Source organism: Chiloscyllium plagiosum, unplaced genomic scaffold (assembly GCF_037043375.1).
Source record: "Chiloscyllium plagiosum isolate Xiang-an unplaced genomic scaffold, Cpla_swu_hap1 HiC_scaffold_49, whole genome shotgun sequence".
Taxonomy (NCBI): Eukaryota; Metazoa; Chordata; class Chondrichthyes; order Orectolobiformes; family Hemiscylliidae; genus Chiloscyllium; species Chiloscyllium plagiosum.
The window spans coordinates 22942445-22961599 of record NW_028270187.1 but is presented as its reverse complement, the minus strand read 5'-3'; the positions used below and the strand labels follow the sequence as shown (position 1 = coordinate 22961599).

Here is a 19155-nt window from a genome sequence, read left to right as displayed (position 1 = left end):
ACTATCACTCGTTTCCATACATACAGACAAAAAAAGGACACAACATTGACTATGACAACATTGACTATGACACACTTCCTAGGACAAAGCCACGCACGAAAATTCTTAGAAGAATGACATTCTAGCCAGAAATACATCAATAATCACATCAATTTAGATCCTATATACCTTCCCTTGAACAAAAACTGGAAATGACATCGCGCACGTTAAGAAACCAAAACCTATAAATAGAAAGACGAGACATACCACCAGTGCGTAACCAGAGACTCTCACTGATGATACCTAGTCATGGTGACGAAACATCTGAAAACAAACCTTCAAGCTCAGCGAGCTAACTTGCATACTTATAAATGGTTATTTTTCTCTTAATAGTCGAATTTGGGACTTCTCTGTCACTCATGTTTTAACAGAGTGCGAGGCGAGGTAAGTTTTTTCTGGGTGTGTGGTTTAATTAACAGGGGAGTTCGATATCGCCATCATAACGGTTTCAGGGCTTGTCGTACAGGGCTTGGACAGATTTGAAGAGATTTGGGGTGCAAAAGGTCCCAGTAGATTCCATCACTTGGCAGTTAGTGACCTAGATCTTCAACTAAAACAGGTGACAAAATTCATTTAATTTTATTTCCTTGTGGTTGGTTAAATTAAAAGAAATGGCTTTTAACATTACTAAAGAGGTTCTGAGGTTTGAAGACGATTCACAAATGTGCCGACAAAGTTTATAAAGACAAAGGAAGGGCATCCTTTTAGAATTGACATATAGATTAGAATTGGGTTTCACCAGGGACAAAAGGAAAGCTGTCACCATAATGGATTTGGTCAAGCACTGTGGTATATCAGAGAAGCAGGCAACTGCAGTCGAGTTAGAAAAAACTTAAATTCTAAGTGGAGCAATTGGAGTTAGAAGATAAAGAGAGAGACAGAAAGAGAGAGAAGATAGCGAAAGAGAAAGTGAGGAAAAAGGAAGATGGGGAGAATTTGAAATTCAGAAGTTTCGAATTAGATAAGCAAGGTAAATTAGCAGAATGAAGATGAAGGGAGAATGTTGGGATGTATTCAACTGTGTTAATACATTGCAATATTTCGGTGAGAAAAATTCCAAAACCTTTTATATTTCATTTGCAAAGTTGGCTCGGCAGATGGCGTGTACAGTGAACATGTGGGTAATGCTAGTTCAGACTAAGATGTTTGGCACAGCTTGAGAGGTATGTGCACTGCTGTCACATGAGGGAACAAGACATTATGCAGATGTCAAATAGGCTATTTTGAGTGATTATGAATTGGTACTAAAAGAATATAGACAGCGCTTCAGAAATCTAGAGACGGAACCAGGTCAGACTTATATTGAGATTGAAAGAAATAACCACAGTCATTTTGATAAATGTGTGCAAGCCTTACAAAAAGATAAGACCTGTGAGGCCCGATGGGAGATTATTCTGCTGGACGAGTTTAAAGACTCACTTCCAGAGACGGTAAGAATTCATGTGAATGAACAGGAATTTCATGAAGTGAGAAGTGCAGCAGAAATGGCAGTTAAGTATGCATTGGTGCATGAGATGAAATTTAGCTTCTGGGAGGATTTTCATCCTGTTGATGGATAGAAATTTGGAGAAGGGGAGATCCTACACTACAAAACATAGAGAAAAGCACACTGGCAATAGTTTACCACCGGTGAAAAAGAAGCCAAAGGGGGTTGAAAGGTGGTGAAAGGCCTCAGGTGCTCTCACTATAATGGAGTGGAACACATAAAATAACAGTGCCGATGGTTTAAGAAGGGCACTGGGAAAAGTTGTTTTCACTGCAGTAAGTTGGGACACACAGTGCTGGGGGTTGAAGGAAGAAACTTTGGGAAAATATGTGGCGGGGGGACAAGTGGGCTGAAATATTGATTGGAATAAAGGTGTTTCATTATATTGTTTGCCATTAGAGATGCCCCAAATAAATCTACTCACTTTACTTCCTTTGAGTAAATATTCGTATATGAAGTGAGAGGTCCTTTGAAATTAATTAACTATAAACTGACAGGACCGAAATCGAAGATCTCACACTTGGATTAAGTATCTGAGATGAGGGAAAGATTAGATGGAGTAGGCAAGTTAGCTAAACAGCACCTGGAGAGGATACAGCATGGAATGAAGCAGGTGGCAGATAAAAACTCTGAAACTTTGACGATTTCCCGTGGGGATGACATATTAGTATTGCCAACAGTCGTAGGGAATCCCTTCAAAGCCAGGTTTAATGGCCCCTTTCAAATTAAAAAAAAGTGTTGAGTCAGTTCAACTATCTGGTAAAGATACCGGAGATGACAAAAAATGTTAGAGTACGTCATGTGAATGAATAATGCTCCAGACACATTTAAGACTCAGGAACAGAGTTGTGGCCAGATGTACAAATTGTGTAGTACATCTGTATGATGTCGTGTTCTTTAGCAAGTGATTGAAAGCTCACATGTTACAGCTGGCAGACCATGCTGAACGATTACAAGAAGCAAACTTGGTAATAAACTTAAAGAAAACAGAATTCTCGAAGGCAGAGGTGACGTTCTTGGGAAATTACATTGGACATGGAAGGTTGACCCCATGGAACACAAAGACGAAGGTCTTTGAGGAATTTCCACAACCATCCTCGAAGAAAAAGGTGCTTCGATTTTTGGAACGAAGTGGATTCTATCGGACGTTTGGTCCAGACTTCAGCAGCGTATTGGCACCACTGATGGATTTATGAAAGAAGAACACAGAATTGTGATGGACAGAACAATGTCAGGAGGCATTTGAGAATTTTAAAGCAGGATTAATCACAGCACCAATTTTAGCTGAACCAAATATTTTGAAAACCTTTGAAAATTGCATTTGATGCTCGGGATATGGGGCTCGGAGATGTATTGATACAGTAAAATGATGATGGAATTGAATTGCTAATTAGCTACTTGCCGAAAAAACTCAATATCCACCAGAAAAAAAAAGCAACATCTCCATTATTGAAAAAGAATGATTAAGTTTCGCACTGGACTGACAATATTTTAATGTTTATATGACAAACATATTGTCACAGATGATCGTGGTCAACGACAAAACTCTCGCAGGTTTTTGAATATTCAAAGAACAGAATATGAGAGTATTTCATTGGAGTCTTATTTTACCGACTTTAAACTTACAAAATAAACATGCTGTGGGTCCTAAAATGGGGTAGCAGATGTTTTATCGCAGATTTAAAGGAAAACGTTTAGATAAGATTTGACTTATTGCAATGTTAGTTATGTGTGCAGAATGAATATGTATGGTATAGCTGAGATTAATACTTTTGTAATTCATAATAATAGGATTAAGAATTAGAAGAAAAGAAATGAAGCCATCTTTTCATTCTGCTGTTTCATGTTTTTTTTTCCCTGAAGGGGGCAGGTGTTATGAAGCCGAAATCATGTCTGGTCACTTTAAGACAGAACGGGTTTTGCTGAATAGAAAGTACAGCCACAGATACCAGCTGAAGGTCGTTTATCAGAAATTGCCGCTTGACCTTTATCAGGTGGGGATGTAGGTTGAGAAATGGCAAATGGAGTTTAATATAGACGTGTGAGGTCTTGCATTTTGGAAACTCAAATCAAGGTAGGAGTTTCATGGTGAATAGGAGGGTCTTAAGGGGTGTAGTGGGCAGAGGGACCTTGATGTTCAGTGCACGGTTCTCTAAGAGTGGAGTCACAGGTAGACAGGGCAGTGCAAAAGGCTTTTGGCACATTGGCAGAGCGCTTAATCGGTAGAGATGTGAGAGACGAAGAAATGGCGATGCTGAAACATGAGGAGTGGCAGCGATCACTTATTTCCAAAAGAGACATTGTTAGGGTGACAAATTCCATACTTTACTCAGGATTGATTGGTTTGATTTATTGTCAGCTGTACCTTAGTACAGGGAAACACTGTATTTATGATCAGTGGAGGAAGATCATAGTAAGCATGGCCAGACAGATCATAGAGTGGAAATAGGCTTGGACAGAGTAAAGCATACAGGATACACTGAACAGGACGTGCACTAGACAAGATCAACATGAATAAGATCAGCATTATTTGAACTTAGAGAGTCCATTCATCAGTCTAACGTGACTTTCCTAATAGTTTATATGCCTTAATTAACTCTCCCCACATGAATGCGAAGTCGACACGGTGGCACAGTGGTTAGCACTGCTGCCTCACAGCGCCAGAGACTCGGGTTCAATTCCCGCCTCAGGCGACTCTCTGTGTGGAGTTTGCACATTCGCCCCGTGTCTGCGTGGGTTTCCTCCGGGTGCTCCTCTTTCCTCCCACACTCCAAAAATGTGCAGGTTAGGTGAATGGTAGGTATAGGTGAATGGGTCTGTGTGGTTTGAGCTTCGGCGAGTCGCTATGAAGTTGTTGCGCTGAAGGGCCTGTTTCCACACTGTAAATAATCTAATCTAATCGGCGTGTGAACCCGTTGTGTTGTTCACAGTTCCCAACAACAGCCACAATACCTTCCATCTGAAACAGGTAGCCATTCCCACCAACTTCCGCCCTACATAGAGAACACCAGGCTGTCACCTCGGAGATGGAACATGCCTTCTTGAGACTTCACACAAGGCTTCCCTCCTCACCGCTAGTAAACCACGTTAAAGTCCTACGTGTGCATCATGAGCGGTGGCGCCACGAGGTACAACGTGGAGTAATCTGTCTTTGCAGCCTCTGCTCCAATTGGTCATCATGTTAGAGCATCAATTAGGATGACAGTGAGGACTGCCCATGCTGGAGATCAGAATAAACAGTGGTTTGCTGGAAAAGCACAGCAGGAGAGCCGATGTTTTGGGCATAAGCCATTCATCAGGATCAGCACCAATTGCCCTATTCTGCCCCTGTGTAAGTGCATTGAGGTGGGAATGGCCTCCTACTGTTCCTATATAAGTGGCTCAACTGACTGAATAGCCTCCTCCTGTTCCTATATAAGTGGCTCAACGGGCTGAATGGCCTCATTCTGTTTCTGTGTAATTGACTCAAAGGACTGAATGACTTCTTCCTTGTCCAATTGGACAGGGCCAAGGGCCGGATTGGGTTACCCCTGGTTCCTGTTTGACAGCTCGATGTGCTGACAAGTGTGATGATGCTGCAACTTTAAGAGGTTATTTTGTCCTGGTTTCTTTTAAGAGAGAGATTGAACCAGCTGGCTAGTTAAGACCGCTGGGTAAACAGCGAGGGAGGCCTTGGGTTTATTTTAATGCAGCTTGAATGGGTGTGGCCAGCTCTCACAGATTAGGATCTCTGGGTTTGGTTTCTTAGTAACATCAGAAACTATTGGGGTCTACACAGAGTTGGAAGCTTCAGTGAATGTCTCCTGGCTGCTACTCTGTCTGAATTTTCTCTTGATGCTGTTTTTAATTCCTGGGTTGGAGAAATATTTGTGACTATCTGTGTCTGAATGTTCCTTTTTGCCAAGGGCTGTGTTTATGGGATTTCCCTGTATTGGAACAGTTTATTAGTAATCGTTCCATGATCTATTATTCTGTTAACTTGTCTAATAGAATTATGTTATTCGAAATTCCTGTTTGTTTGGTTTCATTTTATCTTCCGTGTTTTAATAAATGGTGTTTGCTTCACACCGAGTAGTTTGACCAGTCAAATTGCATCTGGAACAGACACTTTGCATTTCCTTTAAAATACGAAAACGTTAGAGTCAAGGCTACCGCCTTCAAATATTTTCGAGGGGCTCTGGTGTGGTCCATCACACTAGACTCCTTCTCTTCCTGAGTAATAGGCTGGAGGCAACGAATAGGCTGTCCCTGTTCTACTCTAATAGTGTCAATGGGCTGAATGACTTCCTCATATTCCTGTGAAAGCAGCGTGAGCTGCTGAATGAACTCTATTTTACTGTGGCAATGTGCATTGCCAGGCAGTGCTGTTACATGAATGTTACAGACCATTTAACAGCACAAACCTGACTGGTGTCTGGGTCTTGCAGGAACTGACGGGCGACAAATGTTCTGAACATTGTGGAATATTCAGTGACCATCCCCTCTTCTGATGTTATGGTGGGGAGGGTGGGGGCGGGAAGACTTTGATGAAGCAGCTGAAGCTGTTTGTGAAGAGGAAGCTACCCTGAGGATCTCCCACAGAGGTGACCCAGGACTGAGATGGTGAACATCTTCCTTTGTGCCTGGTGTGACTCCAAACACTGGACAGTTTAGTCTGATTCCCATTAAGTCCAGTTTTGTTCAGCTCCTTGATGTCAACAAAAGCCAACCACTGCCTTGATATCAGGGCCAGTCATTTTTACCTGAATCCTTGTGTCAACCTCTTTTGTTCATATCAATAGGCCATGGTATAGGAACAACATGTGTTTTCTTCAAACAAATGGTATTGAATGTCAGGGTTTCTCTTCTCAATAATGTTAGGGAGCATGACGACTGAAAGTATTTGAAGAAGATGTAGGTGGATATTGACCTGACAGAGAGTTGAGGACGATGAAGAATTGGGTACGAAAGAGGATTTGAGACTAAGAGCAGATCAGTCTTGATCTTAGTGAAGGGCAAGGCAGGCTTGGGGAGTGAACGACCTGTCCCAGCTTCTGATGTTCTCACATTCTGTTATTGGAGAGTTTAATGGGTGTTATTGTCATAAATGTGCAATTACTGAATATTGCAGTCAGGGAGAACAGATGATTTTGTGAGCCATCTCTGGTGAGTATATGGGCTGTATTCAGAGTCAATCTGCGTCTACAGCATGACCAACAAATGAAGCACAAGTTGCAGAGAGGGGAAGCTCTATGAAGAGAGATGAGGGGCCTCTTTCCTACCTGTGCCTGGATTTTCCAATTACATTTCCCAAATCATTTCAAAGCGTGTGTGACTGTCTTGAGAGGCTGAATGGTCTCCTCTGTTTCTGTGCACCACATTATAGGAGTAAGTGGCCTCCAACTGTCCCTGTCTAGCAGGTATGAGGGGCTGAATGGAACACAGAAACATGGGACTGAGGAGCAGGAGTGGGTCATTAGACACTTTAAGCCTTCTCCACCAGGAACTACGATTGTGGATGATCAGGTGTGGACTCAGCCCCACTTTCCTGTCTGTATCCTAATATCCGTGACTTAATTCCCTGTCAAAAATTTAGTAATGCAGATTTCAATCAATGTGAACATAGAGGCACGATAAACTTCCAGTGAAGAGAATTCCCATTTGAAAGGTCATTTTAGAATTTTTCGTCATCCTTCTTATACAATCAGAGAGTCATGCAGAACAGAAACAGACCCGTTAGTCCAACATGTTCACTCCGATCAGATATCAAATCTGATCCAGTCCCATTTTCCAGCATTTGTCCAATATCCCTCCTCTTTCAGATACTTTTTAAATGTGCGATTGTAACCACCTTCAGCACTTCCTCTGACAGCACTTTCTGTACACACACCACTCTCTGTGTGAAACATTTACCTTCAGGTCCCTTCTAAATCATTCGCCCTCTCCTCTTCAACCTATGCCTCTGAATCTGGTCTCCCCTACCCTGAAGAGCAGAACGTGGCTGTTCAGAATATCCATTCCCCTGATGATTTTATAAACATCAATAATGTCACCCTTCAGCCTCTGACACTCCAGGGAGAAACACCTCAACCTCATCAAACTCTCCCTGGGACATCTGTGTAAATCTTTTCTGCAGACAACTACCTTGTCTGCAGTTTTCCTACAGTGGCCTTCCCAACACGGTGTACAGATGCAACATGCCACCACAAACCCTATACTCAATGCTCTCACTGATTAAGGCAAATGTGCCAAATATGTTCAGTACCACTCTGTCTACCTGCGACTCCACTTTCAAGGAACAATGTACCTGAAGCCCGAGGTCCCTTTGTTCCATTACACTCCCCACGACTTGCCATTAAGTGTATAACTTCTTCCTAAAATGCAAAACCTTATATTTATCTAAATAAACATCATCTGTCACACCTTGCCCCTTTGTCCCATCTAATTGTGGTCTCGTTGTATTCTGAGATAATCTACTACACCACATTTCTGATGTCATCTGTAAACTTATTAAGTATGGTTCCGATATCCACACCTAAGTTCATTACATAAATGATGAAATGCAGCGAACTGAGCACTGATTCTTGCAGCACACCGCTGGTCACAAGCCTCCAGTCTGAAAAATATCCCCCTTCCTTCAAGGCAATCGTGACTAGCTTCTTCTGTGTCCCATGTGACCGATCCTTTAATCTGTCTACCAATTGGAATGTTATGAACACCTTGCTGAAGTCCATATATACAATGTCTATCAAATTGCCTTCATTAATCTTCTTTTTTACCTCTTCATAAAACTCAACCAAATTAATGAGACATGATTTCCCATGCAGAAAGACACGTTGTCTACCCCAATCAGCCCTTGTCTTTCCAAATGTATGTAAATACTTTCCCTTAGAATCCCCTCCAACAACTTACCCACCACTGACATAAGGCTCACCCGTCAATAGTTCCCCGACTTTTTGGGTCACTCTTTCCTTTCCTAGTCCCACTCCTCCATTGCTCACAACAAATGTTAAATGTAACCAGGTTGCTGATATGGCCGATGATATTGGTCTCAGATTGGGTCAGGGTCAGTTTTAGGAACAAGTCAGGCTAGTTTCTTTAATCTGCTCAAATAGCACGTTTATGATCCAGAGCAACGTTACTCAAACTATGATGGAAAGATGAATGGCAAACTGTTTGGGTATTGCAAATATATAATCGATATTTCCCTGTTTAAAATGCTGAGACACACACACACACACAATCTCTGCAATTTGAAGTTGAAAGAACATTGTCCAAATATTAGTGTAACTTATGACAAAAGAAAAAAATTGAGAGATTGTCCAAAATGTGCTTCTGCTTCTGAAGATGTTTTACTCACACAAGCTGCTAGCAATGGGATTTCATCCTGGAACAGTTGGATTTGGCTGAATTCCCTTTGCATTAGGCAGTGAGAAGATTCCAATGAATTCTGGTCAGTAATCACCCAAAGGGTAGCACAGTGGCTCAGTGGTTAGCACTGCTATCTCACAGCACTAGGAACAGGGGGTCTAATACAGCCTCGGGCGACTATCTGTGTGGGGTTTGTACATTTTCCTTTTGACTGCGTGAGCTTCTAATAGGTGCTCCAGTTCCCTCCCACAGCTCGAACTGTGTACATTAGGTGGATTGGCCATGCTAAGTTGCCTGTCGTATTCAGGGATTTCTAGGTTAGGTGCATTAGTCAGAAGTAAATCTCAGGGAACGGGCCTGGCAAGGTTAATGTTTGGAAGTTTGATATGGACTTGTTGGGCCGAAGGGCGTGTTTCCACACTTCATGAATTCTTTAACAATGAGAATGGTAATGATGACCGTATAGGTGTTGTTTTTTTTTAGCTCACACACATTGCTTTGATGAGGAATAATGAGGGAGAGAGAGTGTGTGTAATAGGCCACTCCTTCTCAGGAAGATTACATTGTCTCCCTCTCTGAGTTGAATCACACAGTAACGTCATCCTCTCCCAAGATGGATCATGTGAGGTCACCTTGTATAATGTCCAAACAATGTCTCCATCACATTCCCTGTTCCATGTCGATGCATCATTGTTGCCATCTCGCACAGAGCGATACCCTTAGCAGAAAATGGTCTTGGTCAATTTGAAAATATGTTTATATGCCCCTGCGTCATTAAAAAAATAAAATGTTTAATGTATTTAGAATACCTGTGTTAAAATGAATGCATTTTTTCAAGAAACACATAAATTGCTGGTAATGCTCGGCAGGCCTGTCAGTACCCAGATGTCTTTTACATGCTGCAGTTGTACCAGCCTCCACCACTTCCTCTGGCAGCTCATTCCATATGCAAATCATCCTCTGCGTGAAAAGGTTCCTCTTAGGCCTCTTCAAAACCTTTCCCCTCTCACTTTCAATCAATGCCCTCTAGTTTTGAACGCCCCTAACCTGGGGGAAACCCTAACTACTCACCCTATCCATGACCATTCTGATTTTATAAACCTCTACTGCTGCAAGATGTGACTCCAATCAACACGAATAGCTTTGCTTTCAATCATTCTGGGCCGAAATTCTGAAATTCAATTCTGACACTTCTTTCTCCATCAGGTCACAATTCTACAACCAGTTTAATCAGTTTGATCAGATGTATCAGGAGACACTCCGTTGGGATTGACACCGATACCTTTGTGCCCGGAGGTAGGGACACTAGCATCACTGAGCAATACCCATAAAGCTGTAACATTATTCTCCTGTGTGTTTGTTCATCAGCCTGTTCTGACATGCTGTGACATACCTCTGCAACAGGCAGGACTTGAATCCAGTCCTATTAGTCCAGAGATAGGAACACTACCACACAAGTTCAGGAATTAAAATCAAATCCAGAGTTCTGGTTCAGAGCCAGGGACACTACCCACTACACTACCATACCCAGACTTGGGTCATATTTTAAGTGCCAGCTTTCAGCTCGGTGTGGATTTATTATAATCAGGTTACCATCACTGAGCTACACAAAACACGTTGTATTGTTAAACAAATGCAAGGTATTTGTCTCAACTGTCGGATATTGAGTGCACGTGCTGTGCCATCGAAATTAACTATGAACGTCTTCAATCGCTATTATCTGTAATCTACAATATTAACGAAAGAAAGCCTGCAGTCACAGTCTGCCCAATGAAGGGTCTCGAATAGATTTTTATCACTGAACACCACAGACAACGAAAAAGCATAATTTCTGGTCCCAAAACACCGATCACTATTACCCACCTCTAACTCGCGACTGCCCGCTTCCTAAAACAATGAAATGACACTCGGCCGCTGATTACTGTCCAGCCTCTCCTCCCCACTGACTATGTGTGCAATCTGTCCCTCCTCCCCCAAACCACACAAGGCAAACCAAGCTCAGGGTCTTTGTGAAAATCAAGGCCGGAGTGTGCAGGCCTCCTGGAGACGGGGAGGATAATTTAAAGGAGGAGAGTGAAGAGGTGGTAATATCAATCACTGGGCTGAGGCGTAGCAGATGGAGTTTAGTTTGGATTAATGCGAGGTATTGGGTTTGGTAAATTAAACAAGAGCAGGACCTATACAATTAAAAGCAGGGCCTTTGGCAGTGTTAGAGAACAGAGACCTAGGCCGTCAGGTATAATTCTTTAAAATCTGTATCTCAGGTAGATAGTATGGTTAAGGAGGTGTCTTCATTGGTCAGACCTTTGAGTATTGGAATTGGGATGTCATGTTGTGGTTGTACAGGACATTGGTGAGACCTATTCTGGAATACTGTGTCCAGTCTGGTCATCATGCCCGCTCATTCCATAGGCACACCACCCTCTGGGTGAAAAAGCTGCCCCTTAGGTCACTTTTAAATGTTCCCCTCTCACCTTAAACCTGTACCGTCTAGTTTTGGTCTCCCCACCCATAGTAAATACCTTGATTATTCACTTTAATATTACTGACCTTGATATTATTAAGCTGGAGAGGATTGAGCAGACATTAACCTGGATGTTGTTGGGAATGGAGGGAGAGGCTGGGTATACTGAGACTATTTTCAATGGAGAGTATGAGATTAAGGGGTAACTTTACAGAGGGGTGCGTATAAGCTGAAGGGCTGATGTCTTTTCCCTAGAGTTGGTGATTCAAAACTGAGGGATATTTTAAGGTGTGAGGAAAAAGATTTACAGAAGTCATGAGAGGTAATTATTTTAGTCAGAATCTGGCTTATGTGTGGAATGAACTCCCAGAGCAAGTGGTGAGAGCAGGGACAGTTACAATGTTTGAAAGACATTTAGATCAGTACATGGATAAGACATCAGTTTGGATGGTGCTGTGAGCAGCTGCCCTCTTCCCTCACCCTCTCTGAATGAATCTCTGTTGGTTTTCACCCTCTGCCAATGCCATTGCAATGGCGTGGAGAGGCCAGGAGGGGGTGGCATTTCATTACTTTAAGCACCACAGAGACTGCCAGACCTGCCCCACACAGAGACACACAGATACACACACACACAGGAATTGTCAGGGCGTGGCGTGAATCTCATCTGGTCACTTAAACTAAACATAAAGAAATGTTCAATTTGCCTTGTAAACTGATAAATATGAGTGACAGAGAACTCCCAAATTCCACTGTTTATCTCATAACATCAATTTATTTTTTAACTCTGAAAGTGAACATTTTACATCAAGCATTCTGAATTCTGAGACCCTCTTTCTCTTAACTGTTTATTACCCCACTCCAACTCTATAATGATATACTGTTTCAATAAGACGCTTATTAAAATTGCACTCATTTAATTTCAAAATCACACAGCAGCTGTTGTTTGTGTGTCTTCTTGTGGCCATTGATCTCCCTGGGTCATCTTCTGTCTTTTTACTGCGAATATGTTCCATATGAAACGGTACCTTTGATAGAGAGTGTTTCCTAATCTCTTGGATCTGTGTTAATGGCATTTACTCTGTCTGCAATTTTCTAAATGCCTGCATTTTTAATATGCACAAAGTCGGATCATCTCATTGGTTCAAATTCCGAAAACCAATACATTCACACTTGATTTGGTTTTATCCTGTGGCATAATTTAAACTGATTGGTAAAATTCGAATTGTTGTCCAAGGAGCAACCATCTTAGGGATCTACTTCACACCCAAATGTGACTATTTTCAGTTGTCCTTCACACTCTGGGTCTGCCATACTCTCATATCACAGGTGCTTGGAAGCTCTCAGTTCAGAACAGCTTTCCCTCTCTCTTAAAGGTACATACACACTTTCGACATCATGACATTAATATCCTGATGTCAATACAGAAACTTGGAGCCAATCTGGAATTCTCTTCTCTATGGTTTATCAATATTTCATTCACTCCATCTGGTTAGTATCAGGACTTTTGTTGCTCCATTGAAAGCATGTCATTATTCGACTCTGTCCGTGGGAATATAGCGGTATTTCATTTGCTCACACTAGTGAGTGTCGCAGAATTTCAGTTGTTGCATGGGAACTGTGACGCTATAACAATCTCAATGTTTGTAGATGGCACCAAACCTGGAAAAACTCTGAAGTCCATGGAGGACAGTGTGGAACTCTAACAGTGCAATCACACGTTGGTGTTGTGTTCAGGTGTATGGCAGCTGGGGATCAATGCAGAGCAGTGTGAGGTGAGGCACTTTGGTAGGAAAGACAATGAAAGACAATATAAAACAGGCCGTACCGTTTAATTAGGGGGTGCAGGAGCAGAGAGTCCTGGGTGTATCTGAGCACAGGTTGTTGAAGATATCAGGACAAGTGGGGATAGCAGTAACTATCACAAATTAGTTTCAGTATCTGAGCTGTTTAGAGGGGAAGGTGTAGGAGGGAGCCTCCGTGCTCCCTTCCTGGGAGGTGGTGGTGACGATGTGTTGTGAGCCCACCCTCCTGCCCACCGAGATCATGGGGATTCCATTTGTACCAGCTCGACACAAAAGGGAGATGGTGTCAGGGCCACAGCTTCTACGTTGTGCCGGGGGGAAACGGAGCTGCCAGTGGGTTTAAAGTGAGAATTGCCCTTCACTGAACATTGCTCCTTACTCGGTCGGTAGGAGGTGGGTGTTTCAGAATCTCCACACAAGGCATCCCGGTTCTCTCTGGCTCCTACCAGGGTCCTCCCCACATGGCGGGGGAGGGGGTGAGGGAACGGATATCGGGAACTCCACCACCCGGCTTGGCCCTTTCTGTCCTATTCCAGGCTGTTTCTCCTGGAATGGGAGAAAGGGAGGGAGGGAGTGTGGGAGCGGGTGGCCCTGCTGTTAGTGTCGGTGTAGGTGGGGAGACGGTGTCATGCTGAGGTGTCCGGAGGGAGTCAGTCCACAGTGTTGTATGCATGCAGCATTATTAGTGTAGGGGAGCGGGGTAAAGTGGAAGGAAGGGGGGCGTGGCGAAGGTGCTGCATGCAGCAGTGAGAGTGGTGGAGCTTGAGCCTTGTTCGGATGTCGGCGCTATAACAGATATACAGTGAGTGTGAGAGAGCAGAGAGAATACGGTGACCCTTATCCTGAAAGAGCGGGGAAGGTTATTGAAGCTTGTCCTGTATTGCTGGGCATTTCTTCAGACCGCAGATACTGCACGGAGGTAGGTGGAGAGCTCAGACCATGCTCGGTGGGTCTGGTGGTGTGGCCTCCTCTGGAAAGAGAATGGTCTCATTCTATACTTGCTCATCCACCAGCACCTCCGTGCTCCTGTCGACAAACCGGGGTGTAATTGCCCATGATCTGCCATGCTCGAGGTAAACTGTGCAGGGCCGCTCCGAACTTAGAAAGCACAACCGTGTGTCCATTGGCCTTTTGAAGATGGCACAAATGACAGGGATCACGAAATATCCAGGGGCATCCGGGCGATGGTGAGTACCACCCGTCATGATGGGTGGGAGGATCAGGCTGGTATTGAATGAGAGAGACATCATGGGGTGGGCTGGGTAGTTAATGAGATGAGTCCGATACGATAGCACCAGGAAATAGCTCAGCCTCGTGCGGACGATCCCTCTGTCACACTCAAGGAAAATCAAACAAAGATAAATTATTGTTAGAATGTGCCCAATGAGTCATAGATTTGGTTGAAAGCAATTCCAGTAACAAAGATGCCGAACAAATGCTCATCTGGCATCACACAAATATCCTTTTATCCCATCTTTCCTGGGAAGACAGGTTCATGTTACAGGATGCTATCGAAGTGTCTACATTTCAGCATTCTGAAACCTGGGAACACATCCTTCCATGTCACTATATCTCAGTCTCCCCCTCTCTGTCTATTTCCCAAACTCTCCCATGTGGTGATAATTAACAGATTCCCCCGCCATCCCTCTCTGGCAGTGATGTTCACACCCACAGCACCCACTTGTCATGGTACAATGGAGAGATGGAGCTGTAAATGCGTGGGAGTTGTACATCCTGTCACTTCCAGCATGGGCTGCAAGTTTCCCCATACTGCGCAGGGATCTAACACAGTGTTACTGAGGAATGCAGTGGGTTGGTGAACAGAGTTCTACATGCCGGGAGGGGAACTGCTCCTGGTTTACAGATCAATGCACTGGGGTGGTGTACAGAGCTCTACATGCCGGGAGGGTAACTGCTCCTGGTTTAGAGATCAATGCACTGGGGTGGTGTACACAGTCCTACATGCTGGGAGGGTAACTGCTGCTGGTTTACAGATCAATGCACTGGGGTGGTGTACACTTTCCTACATGCTGGGAGGGTAACTGCTCCTGGTTTATAGATTAATTCACGGATGATCACTGCACAGGTCGCTGTGCTGAATAGACTATCTGGTTGAGGTTTATCGATAATGCAATGATGTGGTCAGTGCAGCTCCCCGTGTTGGACAGATATGTACCCTGTGCACAGTACATCATGCTGGTGGGGTGGGTAGAGGGGAAAGGTGATGGACAGTTGAAGGAGATCCCGGAACGTTCTGCCCCCAACATTCCAAAACTGACATTTTTGTCAGTAATTCCGAACTTCCCAGTTGTTATTCTAGCTCCAATTATTTTAATAAATCCCTGAATACAGGGACACATTTGAAAATCTCACTGGGTCCCCGATCAAACGGGTCCCTTTGCCTCCAGACTGATGGATAATGGGTTTGTTTTCCTTCCTCACAGTTAACGTAGTGACCATCTACGTCCTGCTTTATAAAGATTGTGGATTGTCTCCATGTGTCAGATGTTACCTGGGGGCCATGGCAGCGGCAGATCTCCTGGTCATTATCCTCGACCTGATCCTGAGACACATTCCCATTGTTTATCGGGAACAGTTTTATTTCCTGTACTCCGTCCCCGTGTGTAATATCCACGCCGTCCTGCTTTATGCAGCCACTGACTGCTCTGTCTGGTTCACCGTCACTTTCACCTTTGATCGGTTTGTGGCCATTTGTTGCCAGAAGCTGAAAAGTAAATATTGCAGTGAGAAGACGGCGGCTGTGGTTCTGGGAGCAGTGACTGTGCTGAGCTGTTTAAAGAACATTTCCTGGTATTTTATTCTCACGGCTCGGTATTGGCTGGTGAACACCCCCTGGTTTTGTGATGTAACAGCCGCTGTTCGATCCTCCATTGTCTGGGTCACAGTCGAGTTCCTCCATCACATTCTAACCCCGTGTGTCCCATTTCTCCTGATTCTGCTGCTCAATGTTCTCACCGTCAGACACATTGTAGTGACCAGCAGAGCCCGCAGGAGACTCCGCGCTCACACCAATGGGGACGCTCAGTCTGACACTGAAATGCGAAACCGAAAAAAATCCATCATTTTACTGTTTGTGATCTCGGCCAATTTCATCCTGTTATGGTCAATGTTAATGCTGTATTCTATATGGAGCCGGATGTATTGGATTGGGTATGACTCTGTGTATCTCGATGGCTTTGTGCTGGAATTGGGCTTCAAGCTGCAGCTCCTCAGTTGCTGCACAAACACCGCGATTTATGCCGTGACCCAGACTAAGTTCAGGCAGCAGCTGAAGAATGTGCTGAAATATCCCTTCACCCAAATCCATCCATCCATCAAATTCCCTCGTTAATCAATCCATCCGGGATTTTCTCATTTCAGTTCAGTGTTTCAGCTATGGAGCAGCCTGTCGCTATGGTAACAGACTGAGGCTAGCGCTGGGTTGTCCATCCTTATCCCACAAGGGGGTTACAGGGAAACATTTCAATGTTTCTCACAACTCAGGGGCCAGTGAGAAAAGGCACCATCCCACTGATTGTATCCATCACTTCCATTTGTAAACAATAAAAATGTTGATTAAAGCGTGCCAAGCAGCAGAGTGGCCGAAGTTGTTGTGTGTCTTTGTGTTGGAGAAGCTGAGCTGGAGAGAGACAGACTCAGCCCCAAGTCCTGGTCCTCAGGGAAGGGGACGGCACTGCGCCCTGAGCTCAAGAGCTGTGTTTAACTCCCTCTGTCCCCCCCACTCCAACCTGACCTCCCCATTACCTCTCCCCTACTCTTTCTCCTCATTTCTCTCCCTCTCTCTCACTGCACTCTCTTTCTCACCACCTCTCCCTTTCACTCTCCCTCGTCCACCCTCTGTCTCACACACACATCCCTAACCCTGATTTCTCCACCTGCCTCCACTCTTTCCTCTCCCACAACCCAGCACTCACTCTCTCCAGCCATCTGCCTCCCTCCCACAATTCTGTCTCTACTCCATTTCCCCCCTCCTCCCACCTCCCATATCTCTCTATCATCTCACAAGCACCCCTCGAACCACATGCAGCCAAAGCACCAATCTTCCCCACCATCCCCCACCTCCGTCTGGATTAGAGGAAGAGGGAGACGTCAGAGAGACAAAATGTGTCAGAGAGAGAGAGGGACGGGCAGGAGGGACAGACATTTGGTCTGAGAGAAACAGAGCGAGGTGGGGAGAAAGAGAGACTGAGGTGGGGGATCGAGAGTGAGAGAAGGTGGAGAGAGAGTGAAGGAGCAGGGCGAGAGTGAGAGAGAGAGACGGAGAGAGAGAGGCAACGCAGAGATAACGTGAGGGAGGGAGAGAGAGGGAAATAGGGGAGGACATAATGAGAGAGGGGTCAGAGAGAGGGGGACAGAGTGGGGGACAGATAGAGAGGAACAGAGAGCGGGGGACAGAGAGAGGAGGACAAAGAGAGGGGAACAGAGAGAGGGGCAACAGAGAGAGGGGCAACGGAGATAGAGGGGGAAGAGAGAGAGGAACAGAGAGAGGGGGAAAGAGAGTAGGGGACCGAGAGAGGGGCAGACAGAGAGGGGACAGAGAGGGGGACAGAGGGGCGGGATAAAGAGAGGGCGACAGAGGGGGGTGACAGAGAGGGGATCAGAGAGCGAGGCGTCAGAGAGAGGCAGGATAGAGAGGGTGGCAGAGAGAGAGGGGAACGGGGGAACGGAGAAGCAAGGGACAGAGAGGGGGTGACAGAGATAGAGGGGGAAAGATGGGGGACAGAGAGTGGAGGACAGAGATAGGGGGATAGGGAACGGGGGATAGTAAGAGAAGACAGAGAGAGGGAGACAGACAGAGGGAGACAGAGTGAGGGGGATAGGGAGAGGGGAGCAGAAAGAGGGGGAGAGAGAGGCAGGACAGAGAGGGGGACAGGGAGGTGTGCACAGAAAAGGGGCACAGAGAGAGGGGGCAGAGAGAGGGGAACAGAGGGGGGGGAGAGAGCGGGGGAAAGAGAGTGGAACAGAGAGGGGGGAGATAGAAGAGGTCATGGAGTGGGGGGACAGAGAGGGGGGGGGTCAGAGAGACGGGCGACAGAGAGAGGGGGACACAGCGAGAAGGGCGACAGAGACAGGAGAACAGAGAGAGAGGTGAACATAGAGAGGGGGAGAGAGGGGGGACAGAGAGATGGGGACAGAAAGAGGGACAGAGGGGGCGAAAGAGAGGAGGGCGGGGGGAAGAGGAAGAGGGGCGACAGAGAGAGATAGGGGACAGAGAGAGGGGGACAGAGAAAGGAAGGACAGAGAAAGGGGTGGACGGGGAAACAGAGAGGGGGGGACAGAGAGAGGGGACAGAGAGAGAAAGAACAGAGAGAGGGGTACAGAGAGAGAGTGGGGACGGGGGATTAGAGAGAGAGGGAGTACAGGGAGGGGGACAGTGAGAGGGGGAGAGAGAGGGGGGACAGACAGAGGGGGACAGAGAGCGCGGACAGAAAGGGGGGACAGAGAGAGGCAGGACAGATAGAGGGGGAGACAGACGGGAAAGAGAGTGGGGACAGAGAAGGGGACAGAGAGAGTGAACAGAGAGAGGGGTACAGAGAGAGAGAGGGGACGGAGGATCAGAGAGAGAGGGAGTACAGGGAGGGGGGCAGAGAGAGGGGGAGAGAGAGGGGGACAGACAGAGGGAGACAGAGTGAGGGGGACAGGAAGGAGGAAGGGGGGGCAGAGAGAGGGGGAGAGAGAGAGGCAGGGCAGAGAGGGGGACAGAGAGGTGTGGACAGAGAGGGGGGCACAGAGAGAGGGGGCAGAGAGAGGGGAACGGTGGGAAGAGCGCGGGGGAAAGAGAGAGTGGAACAGAGAGGGGGAGATAGAAGAGGTCAGGGAGTGAGGGGACAGAGAGAGGGTGGTCAGAGAGACAGGCGACAAAGAGTTGGGCGACAGAGAGAGGGGGACACAGCGTGAAGGGTGACAGAGACAGGGGAACAGAGAGAGGAGAACAGAGAGAGGGGAGAAAGAGAGGGGGGCAGAGAGATGGGGACAGAAAGAGGGACAGAGGG

At 45.7% G+C, this 19155-nt stretch overlaps 1 protein-coding gene across 1 annotated transcript in view; it reads left to right on the top strand.

Moving 5' to 3' along the window:
- Positions 1-16493, top strand: part of LOC148135657 (putative G protein-coupled receptor 139) — a 54670-nt gene extending 38177 nt beyond the window's left edge. The window contains exon 2 of the mRNA XM_087984611.1: positions 15586-16493. Coding sequence (XP_087840737.1) covers positions 15586-16493 — 908 coding nt within the window. The remainder of the gene's footprint in view (positions 1-15585) is intronic.
- Positions 16494-19155: the final 2662 nt, after the last annotated feature.